The sequence below is a fragment of the Sporothrix brasiliensis genome (genome assembly GCF_000820605.1).
Source record: "Sporothrix brasiliensis 5110 chromosome Unknown Cont19, whole genome shotgun sequence".
NCBI lineage: Eukaryota > Fungi > Ascomycota > Sordariomycetes > Ophiostomatales > Ophiostomataceae > Sporothrix > Sporothrix brasiliensis.
Window position 1 is genome coordinate 3,671,695 of NW_024467138.1, and position 26,571 is coordinate 3,698,265.

Below are 26,571 nucleotides of genomic sequence, written 5' to 3' on the forward strand. Positions count from 1 at the left end.
TTTGGACGTATAACGTGTGGCAATGTGCGGTGCAGGCTGGGAGGGAAGGAGCGAGGGAGGGGGCGTGTGAGACGAGGAAGGTGCGACGAGACGACACAAAAGTACGTAAGGAAACGTAAGAAATAAGGGAAAGGGGAAAGAGGCCCAAAAGGCAAAAGCAGCAATGCAGCTTCTCGCATGCAATGTGTCCAACGTGCATGGCCACCCACACTGGGAGACTGGATAGCTCTTTCCTCTTTATCTGTTCTGACCCCCCCTCTCTTAGCTCTCCCGAAGGAGCTGCCCTGCTTTGGGAACCCAGGAACTTCTTTCCTTCAAACTGGGCTGCCCCCGCCCCTGTCACTTCACTTCCACTTTCTATTGCTAGTACTTCTTGTTTCTTTTATTTATCCCCATCGCCCCCCCTCCATTCTCTTATTTGCCTCGTTTCTCTCCCATTCTCACTTGACCACCCCATTTGCCTCACTCTCACACGGCCGACCACCTTGTCTTCCGTGTCGTTTTGCGCCTCGCCTGGTAAGATACGGTCCCCATCACCCATTGACCTCTAAATGTCTCTGTTTCTGTTTGTTATTTTTTGTTTATTTGCTCTCAATTTGTCTTGCCTCCTCATTCTGCCATCTGTGGCAAACCAAGTTGGGGAGCACAAGAGCGAGAGCGGGACGACGGGGGTTTGGGAAGGATAGTAAGAATAGGAACGATGGGAGACGCGGGAGGACCAGTCAGAGCTTGCAGGGGGACTTGCACACTTCCCTGGGAGCTTCCTGAAGAGACGACCGAAAAAGCAGCAACCGTCATTCTATCCGGCGCTCCAGTTTGCTAACTTTTCGTCTACACAACAGTAAAACAGAGACTGCACAGCAGCAACAACCGTACCGACACGTAGATTGCTCCAAATCCAGACAACAAACACGCACCACCGCCATCATGGTCCATCTCGCCGAGATCAAGCATGAAGATGTCACCACCGGCAAGCACATCGACAAGGAGGTCAAGAAGTCCCACCTCCAGCTCGCCAACGATGCCGACTGCTTCACCACCTCTGTCTACGGCTCCCGCTTCGCCTCGGCCGACCTGCCCCGCCACGAGATCCCCGAGACCGAGATGCCCAAAGAGGTCGCCTACCGCATGATCAAGGACGAGCTCAGCCTGGACGGCAACCCCATGCTGAAGTAGGTGTCTATGTTGCCTGACGTTCTCTCGTTTTCCCTCCTTCCCCGTTGGTGCCCGCCGCTAATGTGTTGAAACCTAAACCTAGCCTCGCCTCTTTCGTCACCACCTACATGGAGGAAGAGGCCGAGAAGCTCATGACCGAGTCGTTCTCCAAGAACTTTATCGACTACGAAGAGTACCCCCAGTCCGCCGAGATCCAGAACCGCTGTGTCTCCATGATCGGTCGCCTCTTCCACGCCCCGGTCGGCCCCGAGTCCGGCGCTGGCGCCGTCGGCACGTCTTGTGTCGGTTCGTCCGAGGCCATCATGCTCGGTGTCCTGGCCATGAAGCGCCGCTGGAAGAACAAGCGCAAGGCCGAGGGCAAGTCGTACGAGAACCCCAACATCATCATGTCCTCGGCCGTCCAGGTCTGCTGGGAAAAGGCCACCCGCTACTTTGAGATTGACGAGAAGCTCGTCTACTGCACCCCGGACCGCTTCGTCATCGACCCGGAGCAGGTCGTCGACCTCATCGACGAGAACACCATTGGCATCTGCTGCATCTTGGGCACCACCTACACCGGCGAGTACGAGGACGTCAAGGCCGTCAACGACCTGCTGGTCGAGCGCAACCTCGACGTCCCCATCCACGTCGACGCCGCCAGCGGTGGCTTCGTCGCCCCCTTCGTCATGCCCGGCCTCGAGTGGGACTTCCGTCTGCCCAAGGTTGTGTCCATCAACGTGTCTGGCCACAAGTACGGTCTCGTCTACCCCGGTGTCGGCTGGGTCGTCTGGCGCTCCGCCGAGTACCTGCCCCAGGAGCTCGTCTTCAACATCAACTACCTGGGCGCCGACCAGTCGTCCTTCACCCTCAACTTCAGCAAGGGCGCCTCCCAGGTCATTGGCCAGTACTACCAGCTGATCCGCCTCGGCAAGCACGGCTACCGCGCCATCATGTCCAACCTCACCCGCACCGCCGACTACCTGTCCGACTCGCTCGAGAAGCTTGGCTTTGTCATCATGTCCAAGAAGTCTGGCGAGGGTCTGCCCCTTGTCGCCTTCCGCCTGCCCGACGTCGGGGAGAAGTCCGACGACGGTGGCGAGCGCGTCTACGACGAGTTTGCCCTTGCCCACCAGCTGCGCGTCCGCGGCTGGGTCGTCCCCGCCTACACCATGGCCCCCAACACCGACGGCCTCAAGATGCTGCGCGTTGTCGTCCGCGAGGACTTTACCTGGAACCGCTGCGACGCCCTCATTTCCGACATCAAGCTGTGCATGTCCTTCCTCGAGAACATGGACAAGGAGGCCCTCCGCAAGACCCAGGAGTTTGTTCGCGACCACCACTTGGCTAGCTCCCGTGCCGAGCACAACCACCCTAAGTTCCGCGTTCGTTTTTTATTTTGTTGATCCCCTTGTTTCTGCTGTTGTAAAATTACCTCCCAGTACTGACCCGTTTTTTCTTCCTCCCGTACCAGAACGAAGAACACTCCATCCAGGGCAAGACTGGCAAGACGCATGCTGTCTGCTAAAGCACGGGCGACGACCGCGAAGACGATGCCGAATACGAAGTCGACGACTCTGCCACGGCGTCCACGGCGTCCACGGCGTCCTCGGCACCCCCACCAACATTCACGACGGTACGCAGCGCTGGTGGTTGGATAAATACGCTTCCACGGCCCTCACGGTGAGGGAACGGCAGACGCTGGCAATGCTCAAGACGGAGAAGGAGCTCAGGAGCAGGAACAGGGGCAATCTGGAACTGTGTCGAGCACGGGTAAGAGATATTTGGATTGTTGCATTGGCTTTGTGCTTTCTCGTTGCACTTTCGTCTTTTTGCATACACTTTTGTTTGCTTGCTTCAGCCTAGCGAAATAAATCAAACCATTGGCTGTTATTTTGGACGTTGGACTTTGGACTTTTCTGGAAACTTTGGAAGGATGCCATCCTTTATGTGCATCTCAAGACTCCACTGGTTATTCGCGGTTAATAATGGCTAGACACGACTTTTCTACACGGGCGAATAATGGGTGCTGCGTCAGAAATGGCGCGAGTACAGTGCGAACCACCATTTCACTGTACAGAAACCGCTTTCAAATACCACATGCGGCCGATTTGGAGCGAATCTCACTCACCCTCACACAACGCTGTGGGGCACGGTGATTAGTGCGTTCCACTGGTATTCTTGAGGTCGCACATGACGCACAGATATGTGCCACCACAGAAGAGTGGGAGCAGAGAACTGCCTGACACCGTGCGAGGCCGGACTCTCCGCGACTAATACTCTTGTTTAACGCCAACATGATTTCACATGTCAGAAAACGGCCATAACCAGGACAATATGCACACGCAAACACATCACCAGGGCAAGAAGGACAAAAGAGAAGAGCTGCCCGGAAGACGACAGAAAACAACAAACTGGAAAATACACCAAATTGCTTGTCCGGTCCCTTCTCTACACCGGCGGACATCCCGGAAACATCGAAAGAAGGAGAAGACGAACGACGACGACACAGAAGACGATGGGGATATCAGAATAGCACGAACCACAACTGACGAGACCCAGGAGACGAGTTTGCGAATCCAACGAGATCCAACGAGGATTTCGCATACCATTTATTTTTCTGTCCTTTCCGTTCCTTTTCCCGTCCTTGATTCTTCATTCTCCTTGTTTCTTCCATCGTTCTTTGTTCATTATCGCATCTCGTCCTGCTTTGGGCCACAGTCCCTGATTTCACCATCACAGTTGCGTTTTCTTTGTTCTGTTGGCCACTCCGTCAGCCCGCCATTGAAGTTGTTGGTCCACGCAACCTGATAACTGATCCCACCCTTCCCATATCTCAAGTTCGGGGTCTGTCAAACATTGGCGTCGCCTGTTGCACACAGCCGGATACAACCTTTATCCACACGTTCGGGTCGCCGCCCTTTTCGGCAAGGCATCGAGCACCAGTCATAAACGACACTTCCAACAAAACAACGCCATGATCGACCACGTGTTGGGCCGCCCGTCCATCAAGTCGCGGCGGCTGCAGGTCCTCGCCGTGCTCGCCTTCTGGTCGACCTACCTCGCACGCGGCGACAAGAATGGCCCCCCCGGCGCCCGGTCGCTCTCGCGGCTGCTCTCGAAACGCCTGACGGCCTGGCAGGTAGTCGTCCTTACCATGCTGTACCTCTACGCCTCGCGCAATTTTAGCACTCTTGTCGGCCTCGCAAGCCCCGACCCGCTCACCAACATGTACGACGCCACCTTCTTCCGCGCCACGTGGGTCCTGACCGCGCTCGACGCCGGCTTCTGGACCGCCATGAAGATCCGCACCAAGTGGCTCCGCGACCTGGCCAGCATTGTCTTCTCGGGCTTCTACTTGGTGGCCGCCGAAAAGGCCGATGAAAAGGTCCGCAAGGTCCGCGGCAATCTCACCGTCGAGCACCTCCGCGTCAGCTGGAACAAGGGCACCACGCCCTATCTGCGGTTCTTCCAGGGGCTGCTGCACCCACGGCTCACCCGCTGGCCGGCCCGCCTCGTCCGCATCCCCCGCCCCGCCACCAGCGACTACCAGGACCAGCCCATCATGGCGTGGCTGTACTATGACGGATCCATCGACCATCTGCGCGCGTCCGGCCTCAACCGCGTCATTTTGGATGTCCCCGGTGGCGGCTTCGTCGCCATGGACCCGCGCTGCAACGACGACCGCCTCTTTTCGTGGGCCGTCCAGACGGGCTTGCCCGTGCTGAGTCTGGACTACAAAAAGGCCCCCGAGTACCCGTTCCCGTACGCCCTCAACGAGTGCTACGACGCCTACGCGACGCTCGTCCATTCGCGTGGTCGGTGCATCGGACTGGCCGCCCACGATCCTGTGCGCGTGGTGGTCACGGGCGACAGTGCGGGTGGCAACCTGGCCACGGCCATGACGCTGATGCTGGCCCAGCAGTCGGCACCCGGCACCTCCTCCGGTGGCCGCTCGACGAGGCGGCTGCCTCTCCCCGATGGCCTGGTGCTGACGTACCCTTGCATGGACGTCAACATTGGCAACTGGATGTCGGACGAGCAAATGGCCCTGATCCGAGACCGCCGCACGCGCGCGACCAACCGCAATGTGCTGCGCCGCAAGACGAAGCAGTACAGCGACCTCGCGGGCACGCCGCACGAGTCGGACGATGAGGATCTGACCATGACCAAGGCGGTGCCCAGCAGCGACGACGCAGGTCAGGGGAGCGATCGCAGCAGCAACGGAAATGTCGATTTCGACGACGACGATGACGACGACGACGACGAGCTCGTGCGCTCCAAAGCCCGCAGGCCCAAGCCGGCCTACTCGCACGTCAACGTGTCGTCGTACTCGCGGCCGCAGACGCCGACAAACGAGTGGAAGCGGGAGCTGGGACTGACGCCAGGGACGGCAACCGACAACATCGAATCAGAGACCGTCCGCGGAGCCAGCACCAGCCCGCTCGGAAGCGGCGGCAGCGACTCGAAAGCACCCACTGCGTCCTACCACCCGCAGGCCATCAGCACCCAGCTCGCCACCGCGTCGACCATCTCCTACTTTAACGACCGCGTCCTGACGCCCGAGATGATGCGCGCCATGATCATCTTGTACATTGGCCCCCACAACCGCCCCGACTTTTCCCAGGACTATCTGTTGTCGCCCATTCTGGCGCCGGATCTGCTGCTCGCCCACTTTCCCAAGACCTACTTCTTGACTGGCGAGCGCGACCCCCTCGTGGACGACACGGTCATCTTTGCCGGCCGCCTGCGCCGCGTCAAGGCCGCCTACTACGCATCGGGCGGCCGCCGCGTCGAGTACCGCGAATCCGACGCGCGCACCGAAGGCTTCGACGATCGCGATGTGGCCGAGGTCGTCCTGATCCCGGGCGTCAGCCACGGCTTCCTGCAGTTCCCGGCCGTCTACCCGCCCGCCTGGAAGTGGTTCCAGCGGGCGTCCGGATGGATCCAGGATGCGTTCCAGCACGCCGACGAGGTGCGGGCACGGAGCGATGCGGCTTCTGCTCGGGGTCGCGTGCCACGCGGCCGCACAACCTCGCGGACCAACACGTCGGAGCGGAACGAGGCGGCGCCGACTCTCGCGACGCCTCCGGCCACGAAAGCAGCGCTGTCGGTCGATACAAAGACTGCAACGGCCATGACGCAACCGCCAGACAGGGATGGAACAGGTACGACGCCCTATACAGCCGGGCACAGCCGCGTTGTCTCGTCGGCGCGGACCGAGTCGAGCGGCGACGAGGCGCCGCTGGAGATGATTCGCATGACAAAGGTCAGCAAGACGAATGCATCGACCGAGCCGGCGCCGGCACAGGCCACGACGACAGCACCTGCTGCGCCATCGTCTGGTTCCACGACGGCATCGACATCGACGTCGACATCGACTACCATGTCGTCTGCCGCCACGACACCAGACAACAACGGCACCGCCGGTGCGGGCAAGCCAAAGTCCAAAAAGCAAAAGGCCCTGGGGCGGCAGCGCGCCAAGGACAGCAAGGACGACAAGGAGCTGGTCAAGCTCAAGAGCTCGGACGATTTGTTGGGTCGGCGCATGCAGGGCATTGTCGGCGGTCTCACTGGAGTCACCGAGGAGTAGGAGATGAAAGCAGGCATTTGTGCCGAGGCGCACTTTTTCCCTTCACAAAACATAAATTGAATGATGTACAAACTTGAAATAAAAGTACAAGTCGTGATATTAAAATGTTGAATAAATATCGTGCTCCGTAACAATGCTCCTTTGCAGTGATGACGCCATGGCAAACAAAATTCCATAAACCACAAAACAATCATCCCATCCACAACCTACGCCTTGGGTGCAGACAAGGTGCCCGCCTCCCAGGCCGCCATGACGCTATCAATCTCGTTCCGGATGGCCGTCTTCCGCGCCTCGTCGCACCAGCTGCCGCGCACGGCATTGTGCGCAATCGTGGCCCAGTCGGCCGCGGCCAGGTTGTGCGCGTCCTGCACGGCGCAGTAGTTCTCCTGGATGTAGCCGCCAAAGTAGGCCGGGTCGTCCGAGTTGATGGAGAAGGGCACGCCGGCGTCCAAGAAGACGCGGATGGGCACGTCGGCGACGGACGGCGCGGCCTTGAGGCAGACATTGGACAGGGGGCACACGGTCAGCAGGATCTGGTCGGCGGCCAGGCGGGCCATGAGGTCCGTGTCGGTGGCGGCGGCGATGCCGTGGTCGATGCGCTGGGCGCCCAGGTGGTCGAGGGCGAGGGCAACGTACTCGGCCGGGCCCTCCTCGCCGGCGTGGGCGGTGATGCGGGTGGCACCGCGGCGGGCGGGTTTTTTTGTCGATCTTGTTGTCGACCCGTCTGGGGCCGACACGCTGTGCCGTCTCGCTTCCCGGAACACATCGCGCCACAGCGTCGGCGGCAGATCGCGCTCCGACGAGCAGAGGCCCAGCCCCGCCAGCGCGCCGCGCAGCGAATCCGCGTCCGCCTCCCTGTCAAAGGCCGCGTCCAGCGCCTGCACGACCGCCGCCTCCTGTGCCGCCTCGTCGCCGTCCGCCCAGTAGCCCTCGCGCAGCTGCGCCACCAGCTGGCCGCTGTCGGCGACGGGCAGGTGGCGCAACAGGCACGGAATCAGCAGGCACGTCATGCCGCCCAGCTCGGCCGTGGCACGGCGGCTGGCGGCACGCAGGCCGCGCACAACGTCGGCAAGCGACACGCCGCGGGCCAGGTGGACCTGCGGGTCGAAGAAGATCTCGGCGTGGCGCACGTTGGCGGCGTGGGCCTTTTCAAAGTAGGCCATGGCGAGGGCCTCAAAGTCGGCGGCCGTCTGCAGCACGGACATGCCGATGTAGTAGTAGTGCAGGAAATCGTCGAGCGACGTGAAGCGGGCGTAGCGGGCATAGAGGGCCTCGACGGACGCAAACGCGGCGTCCTCGGACACGGGCGGCAGGGCGACGCCGTTGCGCTGGGCGAGTTCAAAGAGCAGCTCGGGCGACAGCGAGCCCTCGACGTGCATGTGGTGTTCGCACTTGGGCAGGGCCGCAAGCAGCGTGTGCAGCGGCTGGGTCGTGTGGTGACACATGGCGGAGGAGAGGGGGAGGGGGGAGGGGGGAGTGGTGGCCGACAACGAGTGGAGGAGAGAAGCGGTAGCAGATGTGATGCGGAAGAATATAAAACAGAAGGTTTTCGCTTGTCGCCAGACGTCAAAAGACGAGATGCAGATGACTCGATGCCCAATTGGCGCTCGTCGTATATCGGCAGTGAATTGGATTGAATGAGTAGGAGACGCGAGAAGTGTGTCGATTGTTGCCGGGGGCGGTCGACCTTTATTGTTTCCGCCTTCGTTTTTGTTCGTTTTTAAACTCTGATCTTTCCACCTCAATCAATTCGTCACAACGATGACATATCCACGTGGGCCGCGCCTGCCCAAAAGGCGCCGTCGATTCACTATCGCGCCTTCCTTTGCAGCCGTCCCCTCTCCACCGTGCCTGCCGGAACGGTGCTGCTTTCCAAATACGGAAGGTTCATCCAGCCTTCCTTAAGGATACGATATACACAATGTAAAGATACTGTAAGTAATTGCAGCAGTTCGCAGTTAATTCGGCATATCCAGCAACCGTGCAGCCCGGACGAGCCGTGGTTCAGGGCGCGCACCCGCCTCGCCCGCCTGCGGCATCTGCCGTTCAAGGGGGCAAATGAGCGAGCAGATATTGCTAGTGGGTATGTGCGGATGAGCTGTGCAGCTGGTCCGCCATGACTCTATTCGAAGGCTTTATTCAGACGGCGACGATTGCAGTCACTGTGGGATGCGAGGTCGGCACTTGAGGAAAGCGGAGTAAATATATAATGAGTAATACATCTGATACAGACGTATCCTAAATCCCTTTTGCACCTTTTGTTTTCTCCAGTCCGAAAGCAACACAAACAAGTAATAAAACAAACGACCAAAGAATAACAGACGCTAGAAGCAGACACCAGAGCCGGCCGTTTCCAATTAGACGGAGATATGACTACAGTTGGGGAAGAAATACAATATGCAATACAGACATAAGGGCGTTATTAGAGGCTAACAAAGAGGCGAACGAAGGACGCAAGAGAGCATAGGAGTAAACATGAAGCCCGCAATCCCGCCTATATGATATTGGCGATGCTGATGCGGTCCTGGTTCTTGGACTTGCCTCCACTTCCACTCGCTGCAGGCACAGGACTGTCCACGCGGCGCGGTGCAGCTGCCGACCCGCTCGGCGCGTCGGACATGGAGAAGCTAGGCTGCTGTTGGTGCTGCTGTGCTGGTGGTGGAAGCTGCGGCCGTGGCCCGGGCTGCAGGGGAGGCAGGGTCGAAGGGTGTGGCGATGTCGCTGCGGACGAGGCTGACGCGGACATGGACATGGACATGGACATGGGCATGGGTGGCATGGCGGCCATGGACGGCATCGACGAAAGGGCCGACACGGGCTGGTGCGTATAGTGGGCAACAGGGCTTGTGGTGCCGGTGGTATTCGAGGTTGTCGAGTAGGATGTGGGCGGTGGCGGTCCAGCGGCCATTGCATTCGCCGTCACCGTGGCTGCCAGGGGACCGGACGCTGAAGCCGAAGCCGAAGCCGAAGCCGAAGCCGAAGCCGAAGCGGAAGAGGAACCTGGCCCGACGAGCGAGGCCAGGCTGCGCACGCGGTTTTCGAGCCGGTCCCAGCCGCCCCAGTCGCGACTCTCTTCGTCTGAGAGGCCCATCCGCACATCGGGGCGGGACAAGGCATTGGCAGACGAGGGCGGCGCGTCGGTCGACAAGTCGGTCGGAGCGGACTGTGTCGATGCTGGTGCTGATGCCGATGCTGGCGCTGGCCCAGGTCCCGGTCCCGGTCCCGCCTCGCCGTCCCACACCCACGCACGGTCGGGCGACGCCTGCAGGTCGGCGCTCACGTACACGAGCAGCTCTTCGTCGCGGACCAGGGCGTCGTACAACGACTGAGGTGCGGCGGCAGGCGGTATGGTTTGCTGGCGCGCCGATGGTGGGCCTTGGGGTGCTTGCGGTGCTTGCGGTGTTTGCGGTGTATGCGGTGTGTGCGGTGTGTGCGGCGTCGGCGGCGCTGCCCGTGCCAGATACGCCGTGTACTCGGCGCGCTTAAACGCCAGGCACGACGTGAAAAAGGCCAAAAAGCGGCCGCAGGGTGCAGCCACGTCGCGATGAACGACGGCAATGGCAGACAGCGCGCGCACCAGCAAGGCGGCGGCGTCGGTGTGGCCCGTCAGCAGCAGGAAGAGAGTGCAGCGGAGGAGATGCATGGTCAAGAGAGACGTGGCGCTGGCGGCCCATGCCACGGCCTGTTCGTTTGGCGGGCTTGGGTCGCCGTCCACCGCAAGACCCGAGCGGCGGAGGAGCGTGGCCGTCTCGAGCGCCGTGTGGGTGCACTGTTCCACGGCCGTGAGACGAGCTTGTTGATGTCGATTTTGATTTTGATTTTGGTTTTGGTTTTGATTGTGAGTTTGATTGTAAGCTTGATTTTGATGTTGGTGCTGCGCATGGTGGTGGCTGGCAAGATCCCCAGCATACGGCGCCAAATTGTAGCGATGGAGGACGAGGCGAGCATGAAGCAGGTATGCAAGCGGGTTGAGCAACTGCAGAGAGAGCGGCGGCTGTACGTCCGCATAGTGGCTGACGGCCGGGTCGCAGACGGCCGGGAACACGCGCAGACAGGCAGCAAAGTGCTGGTCGAAGGTGGCCAAATGGGTTGCGGGGATATGTGCGTCAGAACCGGCGGACGCTGCTGCTGCACCTGGAACGGCAAAGGACGGAGACGGCGAGGGTGTCGAGAGAGGCGAAGAGGGGGGCAGGCCGCTGCCGTCGTTTCCGGCAACAGGAGACACGGACGACGAAGTGGCGGTGAGCAGTCGCCCCAAGGCCGTGTAGGCCCGCACGACATCCAAGACGGCCAGCATGGTCTGCGGATGCGTCGACGGGTCGCCCGTGCCGTCGTCTGTCGGCAGAGCGACGTCGCAGTCGTCGTCCTGGATGAGCGCGGGTCGGTTCCCTGCGTCGAGCGCCATCGTACGGTCCACGACATACAGGGACCACCAGACACGGCTGCGTATTTCGGACTCCAGGCCCTCGACGCTGCCGTCGGCCGGCGCCACGTACAGCCCCATGGCCTGGGCGATGCGCACAGCGCTCGCCAGCCACGTCCAAGCGGCCGACTTGAGGTTGGACTCGTTGAGGAAGATGGCAAGCAGGAGCAGCGTGCGGACATCGTCCAGTGTCGGCGTCACCGACGCGGTCATCGTCCACGGATCGATCAGAGTACGCGCGGCCTCGGCGAGGTGGACGGCGGTAAATGACGGCGTGGGCGCGGCGACAAAGTACGTGCTAAACAAACCGCCGACCGCAAGCACAGCAAAGAAAAGGGCGACAAACGAGGGCGGCGTTTCGGGGCCGGGGCCCGTCCGGTACAGTTCGTCCACCTGCCGCTGGAACGTCGGCCAATGGACCATGGGCAGCATGGTATGTATCGAGGCATAGTAGGCGTGCAGTAGGTTGTCGACAATGTCGCGCGGAGGCAGTTCAGGAAGATTGCTCGTCGCCGTCGTCGTGAGAGACGGCTGTGTCTGTGATGCGTGTGTCAGTGCCGTCGCCGGTGGCGCCCAGAGGCCGCGCGCAAACATGCGCACGTTGGCGCGCGCCCGTCCGAGGTCAAAGAGCGGCTGTGGTGCGCTGCCGCCACTGCTGCCACCGCTGCTGCCAGCAAACGTCGAGGACGGATAGGGATAGGCGGATGGTGGCTGTCTTGTGGAAGCCGAAAACGGCAAGAGCCGCGGTGTCCGCCGATGCCGCCGTGGTGGATTCGAGCCGATGTCCGGGATCGGCAACAAGGGGAGGATTTGACGGCTGCTGTGCGCTGGATGCTGGAGGTGCGGCACGTGCGAAAGGTGGCGCGGCTGGTGTTCGTAGTAGTCGTCGTCCTCCATGGCGCTGTGGTCGCCCATGGGTGTGTCCGAATCTAGGTCCGCCCGGACCGGGCCGTCCGTTCCTTCCCGTTTCGGCGTCGGCCCACTTCCGGACCCGGACCCGGCCACAGACACAGACCCACTTCCACTGGCGACGGCACCACCAGTGGCACCACCAGTGGCACCGCCCTGCGCCCGGCTTTCCTGCAAAATGCGCCGCAGCCCGCCGTTCTCGCGCCGCAGCCGGTCCAGCTGGCGCTCCATGTCTTGCATCTGCTTGATGGACGACATGCGGCGGTTGGTCTCCTTGGTGAACTGGCACTTGACCTGGCGGTTGGAGCACTCGGAGCAGCTGGTCGTTTCGGTGGCGTCGCACTTGACTTTGCGTTCGCGGCAGGCGTCGCAGCTGGGGTCTTTGCGGCGCTGGCGGTACGCGCGCTTGGCTGCGTGCTGTTGCTGATGTTGATGTTGTTGTTGTTGATGCTGTTGTTGTTGATGCTGTTGTTGTTGATGCTGTTGTTGATGCTGTTGTTGATGCTGTTGTTGTTGATGCTGTTGTTGTTGATGCTGTAGCTGCTGCTGTTGCTGTTGCTGCTGTTGTTGTTGGTGGTGGTGGGCGGCTGCTAAGCTGCTATTATAAGGTACTGATGGTGGTAGAGGATGTTGAGGACCGCCCATGGATGTCGATGCTGGTGGCGGTGGTGGGGGTGCTGCTGCTGCGGTTGTTGCGCTGCCTCCGCGGCCGCCCCCGCCACCGCCGCCATGGTGCAGCGGCGGCAAGGCAATGTAGCCCGGCCCCGGCGTGCTGGCCAGGGAGTCGGTCGGCGGCAGCGAGTCGTCGCGGCCCATGCTGGAGTACGAGTAGGGGTGGGTGTGCGCGTGGGAATGGGAGTGCGAGTGCGAGAAGGCGTTTGGCCGTGGCGGGTTGGTGTTTGGGTCGTGATGGTGGTGATGGTGGTGATGGTGGTGCTGGTGCTCGTACGTGTGCTGGTCGTACGTGTGCTGCTCGTGCGCCTCGTGGCCGTACAACGGGTGACTCTGGTGGTGGTCGTGGCTGTGTCGGTAGCCGTAGGGCGTGTCGTGCGGCCGCGGCTGCTGGTGGCCGTGTTGGTTGCTGTGGCTGCGATCGCGCTCGTGCAAGGCGGGCAGACGGCTGGCGACGCCGCCAGGTAGGACGCCGACGCCCTGTTGCGTTGCGGTTGCTCCAGGCAGTCCCAACCAGGCGGGTGCAAAGGCTGGTGGTGGTCGTGTTCCCGTGAAGCCCAGTCCTCGCGTCGGCGGGCGCCCGTCGGACAAGGCCAGCGATCCTGACCGTGTGCTTGGGATGCTGCCGCTACCGCTGCCGGTGCCAGTGCCACTGCCACTCGTGTTGAATCGTCCGTGCAAGGCGGGCAGCAGCCGCGGCGAGGTGGCGGACGGCGAGGCGACAGACGAGGAGTCAAACGAGCGTGTGGACGAGTTGGGTGACCGCGGGTAGTTGTGCAACGATGTGGCCATCGCGAGGCGATGTGGAGTGAGGAGGAGGGGAGGGGGGGGGAGGAGAGGAGAGGAGAGGGAAGGGGAAACGACAAAAACAAGAGGATGAGCAGACCGAATAGTAGTTTGGATAGACAGAGTAATGGCCAGAGCGAAAAAAAAATAATGCGGAGAATAATGGGAAAATGGAAATGGTAAAATATGCAAGGTAAAAACAAAATGTCAAATATCCGGAGGTGGGAGAACTCGATAACCGAATTGGTCCACGACAAAACAAGACTGAAAAAACAATCAAGATGGGACATGCAAGAGAATAAAATCAAGATGGAAAACAAGGAAACAAAAGACAGGGCCGGCCGACCTCCATTGCCCACAACAACGGTGGATGACGACGACGACTCGTTTTCTTTACCTCTGTCCCTGCCCGGCTTTGTTGCTAGGAGCGTATCGTGATTTTGTGCAAGCACAAGGGGGGCGGCGGATGCACAGCGTGCAAGGAGAGGAGAGCAAGACGGGGGAGATGGGGTGGGCGTGAAGGAGTATTTGCTGGCGTATGTAATGGCGAGGAGAGGGTGAGTGTGACAGACGTGAGGGCAGTCTGAGCTGAGAGCACCGCACGAAATAGTCAGTGATTGCGGGAGAGGGTAGACAGAGTGAGAGATTGGGGCTGGTAGAATGCCGACAGGCTGTTGTTCTGCCTGTCGCCGTCGCCTTTCGCCTTTCGGCTTCCGCCTGCAGCCTTCTGTCCTTTTGTCTTTTGTGTCTGTATGTGTGCGAATGCGTGTGAACATGTGTGCCTGCAAGGTGTGCAGTGCAGTGTTGCGTTGCGTTGTCGAGTGGGTGCGTGTCCTCCGTATTGGAGTTGGTGTGCTGTGCTGCGTTACTTTTTCATGCAGCTCAGGCCAGGCTGCAGATTTGAATTGCTCGTCCCGGAAGTTTGTCTTTGTGGCTTTTGGCTCTGGCTTTTGGCTCTGGCTTTTGACTCTCAACTTTGTATTGCCGTTCCTTTCAATCGTCCCCAATTCGGCCTCTCGGGGCAGAGTCAAGAGTGGAGGACAAGCAGAGGGCTGAGGTGGTAGTGAAGTGCGAGTAAGGTGGGAGTTGCGTAGGGGAGACAAGAGTGCGGTGGTGCTCTTGTCGTTGTCTTTTGCTTCTTTTCTCCTTTTTCCTCTTTTGTGACCATCTGTCGTCGTGATGTGCCGTCTTCAACAAACCTTGCGTCCTCTTGTCGTCCTCTTGTCGTCCTCTTGTCTCCTTGTCTCCTTGTTGGAGCAGGGCTGTCTGATATAAAAAGTAAAAAGGATTGCCGGCAAGGCCCTTTTGGTCTACATGGATGGACCCCTGTCAGTCTTTGTTGATTTCCCTTTTTGTTCCTTGTTCCTTGTTCCTTGTTCCTTGTTCCTTGTTCCTTTTTTATCTTTTAACCTTTTTCTTTTTCCTCTGTTTCTTTTTCTGTTTCTGTATTTTGCAGGTCGTTTTACCTCCCCCCCCGCCGTGTCTATTCTAATTCCCGTCGTCTTGTCCACACCCACACGTCCGCAACACCAGAAACAACACACCGTTCCCTTGTGCAAGGAACGCAGTCACACTCCCCCCTGGTCGGCTTTCTTTCTTTCTAACGCACCCTCCGTCCCCTCTTGTTTTGTCAGTGGCTCGCTTTTGGTTCTCCAGTCGCCCACGCCACAGTAGACGGGGTGCCGAGGTTGCTCGTTGTGTGGACGTGGCCGTCTCGGCCGCGATCTACGGAGTGCTCTGGTTTCGTTTCTGTTTCTGTTTTCTGTTTTCTGTTTGTGTTCTCACGATCTGTGTCTCTCATGTTTTCCGAGCCTCAGTCGGAACGTGGCTGGTTCTGGTGTTTCTGCTTGTTTCTGCTTGTTTCTGCTGCGGTCATCGTGAGCCGTTCGAAATTGCCAAATCGTCGCCGGGCCCTTGACGTAGTTTTATTTATTTTTGATCGCCATGTCGGCTCCCCATTACCAGAGTTTGTGCTTGTCTGGTTCTGCTGCGGGCTGCGCTTGCATTGCCTTGCCTTGTCTTGCCTTCTTCGCTTGCTCGCCTGCCAGACCAGTCTTTAGGCTCTCGTCCGCCCGCGAGTTTGCGCAGCGGCAAACACGAAATAGGCGGTTCGTCGATCAGGCCCGGCACAGGGCAATGTTTCACAGTTCGACACCATCATTTCTTGTCGTTTGGGTCAGGTGGAGGAGGAGGAGGAGGAGGAGTGGAGGGGGAGGCGAATTATATTATTTTATAAAAAAACAAGGAAAGAAAAAAAGTAAATAAGCAAACGGGAGTGAGAGAAGCTTACGATTATGACTTACAATCGGAAGAGCTAACAGACACAACGTGGACAAGGAAGACACGGCAACCGCCGAAGAGGATGGGTTTCACTCCACCGGATGCAGGCTACAGGCTGCAGGCTACGAAGTATGCAGCACACAGAGCACAATGTGCGCCGGGGGGGGAGGGGTGATCATGAGCGTATTTTGCAGGGATTGTGTGAGAATTTTTCTAGTTCCGGTGGCGGTAGTGGGTGGAAGTGGAAGCGGAAGTTGGCGAGAGAAAGAATGCCGGGAGGCGAAGAGGAAAAGAAAGCCAAAAGAAACTAGGAAGAGGAAGAAGAGGAAGTGGAGGAATCGGAGGAGGAAGAGGAAGGGGAGGAACTGCCAAGAGGCCTAGGAGATGCAGCAAAAAGACAGAGGCTGCCATTAGGACTCGGAAGAGGTCCTAAAGAAGAAAAAGAGGCTGGCTACACGGGGTTGCAGATTACGCATGCAAAGCTTGACTCGGTCGGGTAACAAAAAGAAAAACATACAAAGTACGAAATACTGTATCTTGCAAGAAGGCACTTTGTGGCTTGTGGCTGTTTTCAACAACGTGCTTGGTCTAGTGTGTGTACGACGTAGTACTCCGTATTCCGTCTGGCAGATGGCATTTTGACGACAGAAAAGACGATACGACGTACGCTGGAAGCAAGGGCACAAACATGTAACAGTTTAAAAAAGAATCAGACCCCTCGCAAGGTTGCAGTCAACCCCCTGTATGTCCGCGGGCTTCCACTGTCTGTCACGGCTCTGCTTTCTTTTTTTTTTTTTTTTCTTTTTTTTCTTTTTTTTTCTTTTTTTTTCTTTTTTTTTTCACTCAAGACCCTGCTTTCGCGCTGGCTCGGCTAGAATGACCGGTGAGAGTAAAGAAGAGGGCCAGGGCCTGCAAGGGATGCAAGAGCATGAGCAACAAGGGTAAACGACCAGGGCTCAAGTGGCCGTGTTTGCGGGACAGACGCGAACAAGTCAAGGGTTATGAAATGGGTGAAAGAGCAGAGGAAAGCAGCGAGTTGGGCAGGGGTTTGTTGCATTGGTGTGTGGAACGTGCTCGAAAAATGTTGAAAAAGGATGAGGTGCAGTAGTGCAGTTGTGCAATAGCGCATTTGCCAAAGCAAAAAAAGGGAGGCAATGTTTGCGGGAGACGCCCAAGGTAAAAAGAGACAAGGAGTCTGGCCGTTTTGCTGAAGAGAATGGGTAAAGTGAACCGGCACATGCAAGACCCTCACCGTGAAAGTGCGATTTCTGCTCTGCAGCGGTTACTGCGTCTACGGGCCCAAGTGTGAGTGGGTAAACCAGGATCAGAAGGGCCTTGGACAAGATAGAAAGGGGGTTTGCTGACAGCATCCAGACGCCGACATCAGCAGGTAATATACATAGATAGGGGGAAGGTGAGGAAGACGTGACAAGCGAGGCAAGCGAGAAGAAAGCATCGTACGATGTACGAAATACACTTGCACAAATTATGGTTCGTCGGTTTGCAGGCATCGACGCCGAAGCGTTCGTTGGCGTGCCGGGCGAGGATGCAGTAGGGATACAGCAGCGATGCTATGCATGCAGGATGGCGCAGGAGGCAGAGCACGTCGTATGCAACCCTATCCCGAGCGAGGACAGGATGGAGGAGGGAGGAGGGAGGATGGAGCAAGGGCGGGAGGGGTTTGAGGAAATAGACAAATACGAAGAAAGAAAATAGACAGCAGCACGGGCCGAGAGCTGCCATCCGTCATGCGAGGACATGGAGCACGGAGCGCGGGTGAGGTGAGAGAGGTGCTAGACGAGATTGGTGGATTGGACAAATGGCACACCCACAATCATAACCGCTCGGCGTACAAAGTACAGAATACAGCACAACATACGAGGAGGAACGAGCCGCCGCAGTTTTGCCGCCTGCGATCCGATAGATGCGCCGCACGCGCCTGCAGCCTGGGTGTTGGGACGTGAGTTTTGGTTTGGGTTGCCATGGCTCGGGCCTGTGACACAACGCACAGAGATTGGGTTGGAAGGTGGACTGGATACTCAACATCAAATGTAATGTTGTGTCGTGATTCCGTTTTCATACGATTTATGGAGCACTATTCCACTAGTTTTCACAAGTGCAACGCCATAAAACTTGGTCCCATCCACATTCAAGACCCATTCTCATCTATGCAGGTCATGCATGTCGCCAGCAATCAGTGTGTGTGTGTGTGTGGAGCTATCTCTGTCTTCCATATGATCCGGCTGAGGCGACAAAAAGGCACAAAAACAAAAACAAGAAAAAGGAAAGGGAACAGAGAACCGGACAGAACATGGAAACAGCAACTCCCCAAGGTTGGAAAACGTGCAGGACAGACCAGTCGGAAAGTGGAAATACACCCTCGGCCCATCGAGCGGAGAGCGGCTTGCTCACGGTTATGAACGACGGGGGGGTGGCAGTGATGGAGAATCGCTCACGAGGAAAGGGGAAGAAGCCAGGGGCCGGACCGTTCGCTCGACTCTAGCTCTAGCGTGTTTGACGGAGTGCTCCGAGACGAAGAAAAGAGGGGAAAGAGGCAGACAACGGCCAAGGAGAAAAGGATGGGTATGTGTAATGATCAGCATCTGTCGATCGGGCGTGAGTTGTCTTCAGTTTTGAAGCGTCTTTTCGTTTTGTTTTACTCGTCCCCCCGTCTCCCTCCCTTTTGGGTTACTCCTTTTGTGAACGCCTTTTTATTTTCTTGCGGGAGTTGGCATCCTTCCCAACGTATCCATCTTCTATTTCTGGCCCGTGAAGCTGTGGCTCAAGTATGGAGCGTGGAAACGGAGCGTAGTCTCGACATTTATTCGTACAGAACCCACTTCCTTTCTCTTTTTGCTTTTTTCGACGTCTTGACGTGACGACGTCGTCCTTCCCCTGCGTCAGCCCCAGACCCCTGTCACCCAGTGTCCGCCCTCCTCTTTCCCTCCAGCCTCCTTACAACGTGTTTCGAGCGCCGGGCCTGGTTTCTGAACGCAAACTCCCGCTACTTGTCAATCCCTGATCCCTGTCGCAGGGCTCTCCACTTCTGTCAAGTTTGGGGAGGGACGGGAGGTGACGAGGTGACGAGGGGACGAGGCGACGAGGGCGACACTGTCAAGATTCTGGCTCTCTGGCTCCGCTCCCTGGCTCCTCTGGGGCAGGCGAACCAGAATGCAGAGCGGGCGGGAAGGGATTCCTCCGTACATGTACAAAAATAAATAAAAAAGATAAAATAAGATCAGCCCGTACTGACAACTACCACCACTACGGAGCGCATTTCCACGCATAACTGTGGATAGCACCTGCGCATTGCCTTCGTCTGCGTTCGCTGCCGCTCGGCAGGGTCAGTGCAGCAGGGCCCATTGTGCTGGACCGTCGACTCGCGCGGCCAAAGGGATTGAGTACTTTGTACGAATTATCCCAAGACATATTTTGAGGCGATGCACTTTGCTGTCCTCCTGTCCTCCCCATCGCCGATGTGCAGGAGACGAGATGGGCTAGCATGAACTGACAAAACTCCGGGTATTCCTCCGTGTCCTTTTTCTTTTTGGGCTGTCAATGGAACGTAGGCATGCCACTGCGACGTCAGGTGATAAGCACACTTGTTGGCGTTGTTCTTGTTTCTCGGAACACGAGCCGTGATGTAAGATACTTTTGCTGCCTTTTTCCCCCGCGCATATCCATGCTCTTCTGGCCTGTGGAGGTTTGCTTGGTATCGTGGTTTCTGTTTCCTCGTCAAATATACAGCGTACGAGCAGGGAAACATGTGCGGTCCAAGTGACGGAAAATACAGTGGCTTGTCCACACCCATTCATTCTTGTCCGGCCTGTCCAGCTCCTATCCCTCCCTATATCAGACGCTTTATGCCCTTCAGGCTCTCCGTAGTTTCTTTTTGCTGTCGGGGGTCTGTCCCGTGTTGGCGGGATTGCTTGATACAAGGGGTTGCAACCGTAGTGAAGGATTGCCTGGGGACTTGCGCACGCACAGGCAGTGCTTTAACCAAAAGCCGGCCACCCTCCAAAAACACAAGTGCCAAAAAAGCTTGGTGACGAAATGACGTGGAGGTGATGGGCGGGTTGACAGGTGGCCGGCTGAAAAATAATAAATAAAAAAATAAAAATAAAAAAATATAAAAGCTTGTTGAAAGCTTATTGTGAGAGAGCGAATGAGGATGCGGAACGCATTGACGACGAACAAGACGTAATTACGTCGTCAAGGAGGGGGGAGAGCAATAGGAGGAGACCAAGAAGACAAGCCGGGAGAGGAGAGAGAGAAGTAGTAATATTGGCTGCCAAGCGTGTATTTTGCAGCTGAGCTTTTTATTTCGTTTATTTATTTTATTTACTTTTATTATTTTTATTATTTTATTTATCTTCACGATTTTCACGTCACCACAAGGACATCGCTTATTTGTTTTCGGCGATCCCCCCTGTGATTTCCCAATGTGGGAGTGTGGTCAGTGACAGCCCCAGCCGGCAGCCATGATCCATGTTCCGTTGCCCGAGAATGCCCATTGAAGAAATTTACGACGGGAGATTGTTTTCGTTGTCTACACTTCGAGGGCTGACCAGTGCTCCAGCGAGGATGCAACATGCTGCAACAGTCGACCGTGAACAGGAGACATTGAAGACGATAAAATGGCGAGCAACAACTCGACGTCGTCCGGGTCGCATTGCATTATTGCATTGAATACCAAGCACCAGCACAAAGGAAAGTCATGGGAGGAATCAGAACCTAAACACGTCTACAGTCTGCTCCAGAGAAAAACGAGGTAGAATCCAAGCGAAAAAGGCGGGAAGGGTAGCAACGCAGCGACGAAGACCTGGACCCAAGACAGATTGCTGGACGAACGCGGGACGAGCGCAAGACTGTGACAGTTGCAATCAGCGTGCAGGTCCACATGCACTGCACATTTCCTCTACGACAAGCATATATCTTACACATACCTCCGTGTCAGTGCAATACGACCCACAGGGATCAGCGGAGTCCTCCGTCTGAGGCCCATCGCCCGTGCTCCGGTTTTATGGCACTACGGTAGGTTTTTTTTTTTTTTTTTGATTCTTCTTCTCATACTTTACCTTTATACCAATTCCATATGAGGCCAATAATATGTTCAAGTCAGCTGGGCTAGTTGAAGTCCCGATCCGCGTTTGGCCCGTTTGGCTGAAGACGGTGTGATGGAGGGTTGCAAAGTGCACTGCTAGGGAGATATGCCGTAATACAAAATACCATAAGATACTGAGCCGCTCTCGGTAGTGGCCCTGTGCGCCAAGGACAGCAAACGGGACAGCATAAGGTGTGACAAGCTGAAAAGCAATATACGGAGTCCGGAGTCAAGACGGAGTACGACCTCCCAGTGGAATACTATGGATTGCATGCATCTGAAGGGATATGTGCCTGTGTTGTATGCCGGAAAGGTGGAAGGCGGAAAGGCGGAAAGGATGCACGGTAAATACCATATATATATGTATATATGTATATGTATATATGTACTCCGGATGCATAAATGCGCCAAACTACACGACAAGGGAGGCAGGAATGCTCCAAAGGCGTACGATGTAAGGCGGCGTCTGGCCTGCACCCAGCGGTGGGATATTCCGGGGAGAAAGGATACGAAAACGGGTACGTCGTAAACCAAGGGAGAGAATCCACCGGAGGACCATGTCTCAGTTCTCAGGTGCTAGCGTCAACGGTGAAGTGGAAAGGTGGACAATGTGACAATGTGACAATGTGGACACGATGTGGAGCAGGAAGGAGAAAACAAAACACGACCAAAAAGAGTGTCCGACGTACGGAAGGGGAGCAAAACAGCAACCATCTTCAAAGCAGGCCTGGCCCTTCCCAGCCCTTCCCAGCCCTTGGCCGATCCGCTACATGGCGCTTGCCCTGAACTGGCCTGATCTTGTGGCGGCCACGCTTCTGCCACAGGTGATAGTGGACGCCAAAAGCGCCACCGACGGTACCACGTTCATGACGGTCCAGAAACAAAAAGACGGGCAGATAACTTTCCTGGTAACATGTAAGGCCAGGGCGGCAAAGGGCCGCACAACTGCTGGACGTAGCTCACCTCGTGCCCCATTTTCGGTGTGATACGACGAGGGCATGCGATGCCCGTCCTGCACGTCGTCCATTTGGTCCATTTCGACATCCTCGACACGCCATAGTACCCCTGGTCAAGGGCCAGGCCAGCCGCCACGGCCAGCCGCCACGAGGCCAGAGCCACACAACCAAAGGAGTGGTGCCGAGACGAGAGGTGGCGGTGATGTGCTGGGAGTAGGTGACGAAAATGGCAGCAAAAAGAAAGAGGAGACGAAAGAATAAAGAAAAAGAAAAGCAAGACAGAAACAAAAACAAAAACAAAAACAAAAACAAAAACAGAAACAGAAACAGAAACACGACTACGAGTCGTTTTGCCCATCGTTTTGCCCTCGTTTGCAGATAAAAAAGCAAACGTGCTATGCCTCCGCAAGTCTGCACGGCCCGAAATGGACTAGCTGTGTCTTCGTCTTGTTTCTGTGTCCGCGGGTGGACAATATTGTTTCACTTCTGGTCGTCACAAGTGCCCGCTAGTTCGCTTTGGTGGTTGATTTGCACGCAGTCGATGGCGGAGACGGTCTTGTTTTTCTACTTGTTTCTTTTTCTTCCTTTCTTCTTTTCCTTTCCTTTTTCCTCTTCTGTATCTTGTACGATCTACCTCCTTTGGACCCAATATCAAGATGCCGTCCGCCTGCGAATATGAGCCAGTGGTAAGCAAGTCTGGTCTTCCTGTCTTGTCCATTGCCTAGTTTGCCGCGCTTGACAGCAGCTTCTTTGCTCGTCCATACAAGTCGAGCCAGCGAATGGAACGACACTCAACCCAGACGTAAAATAAGGCACTCTCTAAATTTCCCCGTCGGTTTTGTTGGCTCTTTGGTTTCGCTGGGATTCTGACAAACTCGGGAACCGGGCCAGGTGCCCCCCCCTCTCCACCCCTGGCCGGCAATACGATGCAACTGTGACGCTGTGCGCACGGCGCAGCACACAGCAATGCATCCACAGCGTAGCAGTGCTGGCGGGGAACGGTGGCCACGTCCCCGTACTGAGAAAAGACAGATGTGGCCGTGATGCGACGCCACGGCGCCTCTCGCGGAGCTTTTCATCAAGACCTGGACGAGAGACTGTGGCTCTTTCGGTGTCCTGATCGACCACGGTGTCTTTTTATGTTCCGGGAATGAACTCTTTTTTTGTTTGAATAACCTCCTTTTTCGTTCCACTCAACGCCGCACACCGCCACCTCTTCATCGCCACCTCTGCTCCGTTTTACAGGCCCTGCATCGTGTACAGAGTGTGTCGTAGTCAAGACCTGTCCTCTGCGCTCCACAAGGGCCGTCTGAACTTTCCGTCCTTTTTTCCAGTACTGAAGCATGTCGTATTGTCTGCCGCTCGTTCTGCCGGGCTTCCGAAAACAGTTCCTGGGGAATCGAACTCGGCGACAAGACAACGACGACAACGACGACACTGTCATGCAGGATGCCAGGATGCCGATGCTCGGTGACAAAGATGGCTCGGCCGAAATAGTAAAAATACAAAGGTGGGAATCAAGGGCGACGAAGAGCATGCAAAGGACGAAGACACGACAAAGACATGCAGGCGCTTCCCCGCAGGAACCAAGGATTTTGCGCCATAGCCGGCTTCTGTGCACGCTGCCTTGTGTCTCTGCGCTGTCGAATCGATTGTGCATGACGGACGACGGCAAGTGGCTTGTTGCAGGTGCAATCGTTTTATTCTCTCCGTTGTTTCCCCCCCCCCCCTTTTTTTTCGGCCCATTCGATGCCATTTCGACTTCATACATTATAGTCATCCACCTCAAAAGTTCCCCGTGCAGGGTACAAGGCACCAGATCTCTGCCCTGCGGTAAAACATCCAAAACATCGTCACCCTCACATCTGTTTCTGGGTAGATCAATCTACCCATGTTTGTCCACAAACACGCCGTGTGCGACCGGGTCCGGCCTTTTGTGGCGCAGCCTCATCGCGCCATATTGCTGTCTGCCGTTGGAGTCTCTCTCGTTTGTGTTCATGTGCAACATGAGGACGATGGGAACGGAAGACTCCTTTGAAATGAACACTTGGTGGTATTGACTTGACTTGGTTTTGATTTTTTTTTTTCTTTTTTTCCCTTTGTATGCTGCTATTTTTGTCCTGTTTCTCCCTTTCGTCTGCCTTTTTCTCGCTTCACATGCTCCCTTGCATGATCTGTATCTGGCTGCCGCCGTCCTTTGCACAATCTCGGGCTCTCGTATTGCTCGCCGGTCGCTTTTGGGAGCCTTGCTGTTTCTTCCTTTTTTTTTTTTTTGTTATTTCAAGGTCTTTCAAGGCCTTTCAAGGTCTTTTCTTTTTTGCGCGTCAACTTCGCCGACCAGGATATACAGCCGAATCACTTTGAAATAATTTCAAAGAGGCCGTGACACCCGCTCGTCCGTATCTGTGCGCTCGGGACTGTGAAGCCGATCATTATGCATTTTCTTCCTTGGTCCCGTTTTTGCAAGCCCCTGTGCTCTCGCGACACCATACTTCTCGCACTCGACGGACGTCAACAAAAGTGCGGAGGTACGTTGTGTGGACCGCTTCAATTTCATATCGCTTACTTGCAGCGCCCAGAGCGGAGGCCAAGAGGAGTACACCTTTACAAGCATCCCAAAACGTCCGGCGAGGGAGCATCTTTTTATGCATCTTTTTTGTCTTAATGAACCACCCTCCATTTCCCGGGGCAGACGTCCCCCCAGCCTGGTCCATGCGCCATGCACCATGCGCCATGCACATTGCCCTATGCGCCAAACAAAACTCGTATGCCGAGCCAGCTGGACTTGCAAGTGGCGAAGTCCTTTGCCGACAACATGGTTTGTGTTTCCGCATATCCTTCAAACCAGACCGTATACGACGATGCGGTATTAATTTGTACACAAGCGCCCGTTCTCCTTCCGTTGTCCTCTGCTCATATTCCCTCACATTCCCCGGAACAAGAACAAGGGCGGGACAGCAACGGGAAGCTCTCCCCCTCCTGGTCAGCCCTGTTGGCCATTTCTGGTCAGCCGCCAACACGAAGACGCAACCGGAATACTATCATCCAAGTATGTACGATGTACGATGTACGATGTACGACGTACGACGTTCGACGTTCGACGTACATAAACTAATAAACAGGCGAGTATGATCGACAAGCACCCGTGATGGTAAAATGACTTGGCTCCTGGGGCTGGCGATACAAGGCCCCATCGTATTTTGACAGCCGCACAGGCGGTGATTCGGGATCGCGTTGCGTCCATTACAACGTTCTTTGCCGATCAGAATGCAGAATAGGCCGTTGGGGACACAATTCCAAGCCCAGCCCAGCACATCCAACAATCACATATTCTGTACGTCGTAATTATGTTGTAAAGCTGCCAGCAAAACGACAATACTACGCTGCATCCCCCCGTCTGCCCTGGTCCTCTGCACTCGCTTCGGCGTCCATTCGTTTGCCCTCTCCCGGTGCATAAACCGTGCACAGACCCTTGTCCGGGCTTGGTGCGGGATGGCATGAACACCCTCCCATACGGTACGACGTACTCGCACATTGTAATGCGTCTTACTAGTACGACAGCACCCCGACACATCCCAGTTTTTCAGTCTATTGTTTTTTGGGGGATATGACCTGCATTTCCATTGTCGCCAAAGCGGCGGCTCGCCCCCGCATCAAGTGAACAAGCACCTTAACGACGCACATATTAGTAAATCACGGCAGACGAGGGACGAGGCAGGCGGGGTATGGAATGGAGGGCAGAACCGCGAGCCAGATCAAGGGTCGGGGGGTGTTGAGAAGGTTGAGAGAGTTTAAGAGAGCTACAAAGTTGAGAATTTGAGAGTTTTAAAAGGGAAAAAAAGCCATCCAAGACAAGTCAAAATCAATCCTCTGCACAAAACTCAACCCAATAACTCAGAGAACCCAGTCGAGGCCGCCTGAGCAGCCTCCGCTGCCACGATGACCACTACATGATGTACCACCACAAGCCCCAAAGGCGGCTATCCGACTGGCTCGTCACATGTCGGCGCCCGGCACCGTGCAGGAGGTCAGGCGAGACCAAGGAAGAACAGGCTCGTAATAAAACGCTCATCATATGTAGCCACAAGCATGCCTCTGCACAAAGCACAGAACACAGGTGCACCCAAAGACACCAAGACAACACGACACAAAGACACAAAGGCACGCACGCCGACACGCACGCCGACACGCACGCAACTGCACACAGGGCTCCTTGCATGGCAGGAATGCCTTGGTCCGCGGCGGAAGAGGGTCGATGCATACCATTTCGTGCGCCAGCTCTCCTGGTTCTTGTCTTTCCGCTGTCGATTCCGGGCATCACATTGAGAGTCCGAAAAGATGGCAAGGTTTCTATGGATGCTGTAGTCTCCGACTTGGCTTTTCTTCTTCTTTTTATCACGTCCATCTTCCGCTCCATCGCTCGGGTCCGAAAATGCAAATATCATGACATTGTAGGGCCAAGACAACCCGAAAACAAAGGACATAAACACCCACGACCCAATCAAACTCCAAGGCACTGCCGGGGAGCACGGAGACTCGATCTTGTGGCGCCCCGTCTCGGACCCATCTCTGGCTGGCGTTTTGTTTAGACTCTGTGTGCCTCTTCGGTTCGTCCTCTCCCGGCTTATTGCGTCTCGGCTCTTTTCCTTGTCGCTTCTCTTTCTGTCCTCTCTCCCTTTCTCTGACGCCCTCTGTC

At 56.4% G+C, this 26,571-nt stretch overlaps 5 protein-coding genes across 5 annotated transcripts; 3 read left to right on the forward strand and 2 right to left on the reverse strand.

Annotated features, from left to right (window-relative positions):
- Positions 1-927: 927 nt before the first annotated feature.
- On the forward strand, positions 928-2,839 carry SPBR_00382 (glutamate decarboxylase; the record flags this gene model as incomplete). Its single annotated transcript, XM_040758701.1, has 3 exons — positions 928-1,172; positions 1,259-2,530; positions 2,683-2,839. The coding sequence occupies 3 exons, from the start codon at positions 928-930 to the stop codon at positions 2,837-2,839; spliced, it is 1,674 nt and encodes a 557-aa protein (XP_040618809.1).
- A 1,290-nt stretch (positions 2,840-4,129) lies between these two features.
- SPBR_00204 (uncharacterized protein) lies at positions 4,130-6,745 on the forward strand (the record flags this gene model as incomplete). Its single annotated transcript, XM_040758524.1, has 1 exon — positions 4,130-6,745. One exon carries the CDS (start codon positions 4,130-4,132, stop codon positions 6,743-6,745), a length of 2,616 nt encoding a protein of 871 aa, XP_040618810.1.
- Positions 6,746-6,951: 206 nt separating this feature from the next.
- SPBR_00701 (adenosine deaminase) lies at positions 6,952-8,190 on the reverse strand (the record flags this gene model as incomplete). The annotated part of the gene is made up of 1 exon (XM_040759020.1): positions 6,952-8,190. One exon carries the CDS (start codon positions 8,188-8,190, stop codon positions 6,952-6,954), a length of 1,239 nt encoding a protein of 412 aa, XP_040618811.1.
- A 1,049-nt stretch (positions 8,191-9,239) lies between these two features.
- SPBR_00049 (uncharacterized protein) lies at positions 9,240-13,541 on the reverse strand (the record flags this gene model as incomplete). The annotated part of the gene is made up of 2 exons (XM_040758369.1): positions 9,240-12,494; positions 12,690-13,541. The coding sequence occupies 2 exons, from the start codon at positions 13,539-13,541 to the stop codon at positions 9,240-9,242; spliced, it is 4,107 nt and encodes a 1,368-aa protein (XP_040618812.1).
- An 8,148-nt stretch (positions 13,542-21,689) lies between these two features.
- On the forward strand, positions 21,690-22,092 carry SPBR_01111 (uncharacterized protein; the record flags this gene model as incomplete). The annotated part of the gene is made up of 2 exons (XM_040759429.1): positions 21,690-21,834; positions 21,980-22,092. 2 exons carry the CDS (start codon positions 21,690-21,692, stop codon positions 22,090-22,092), a joined length of 258 nt encoding a protein of 85 aa, XP_040618813.1.
- Between the last annotated feature and the right edge of the window lie 4,479 nt (positions 22,093-26,571).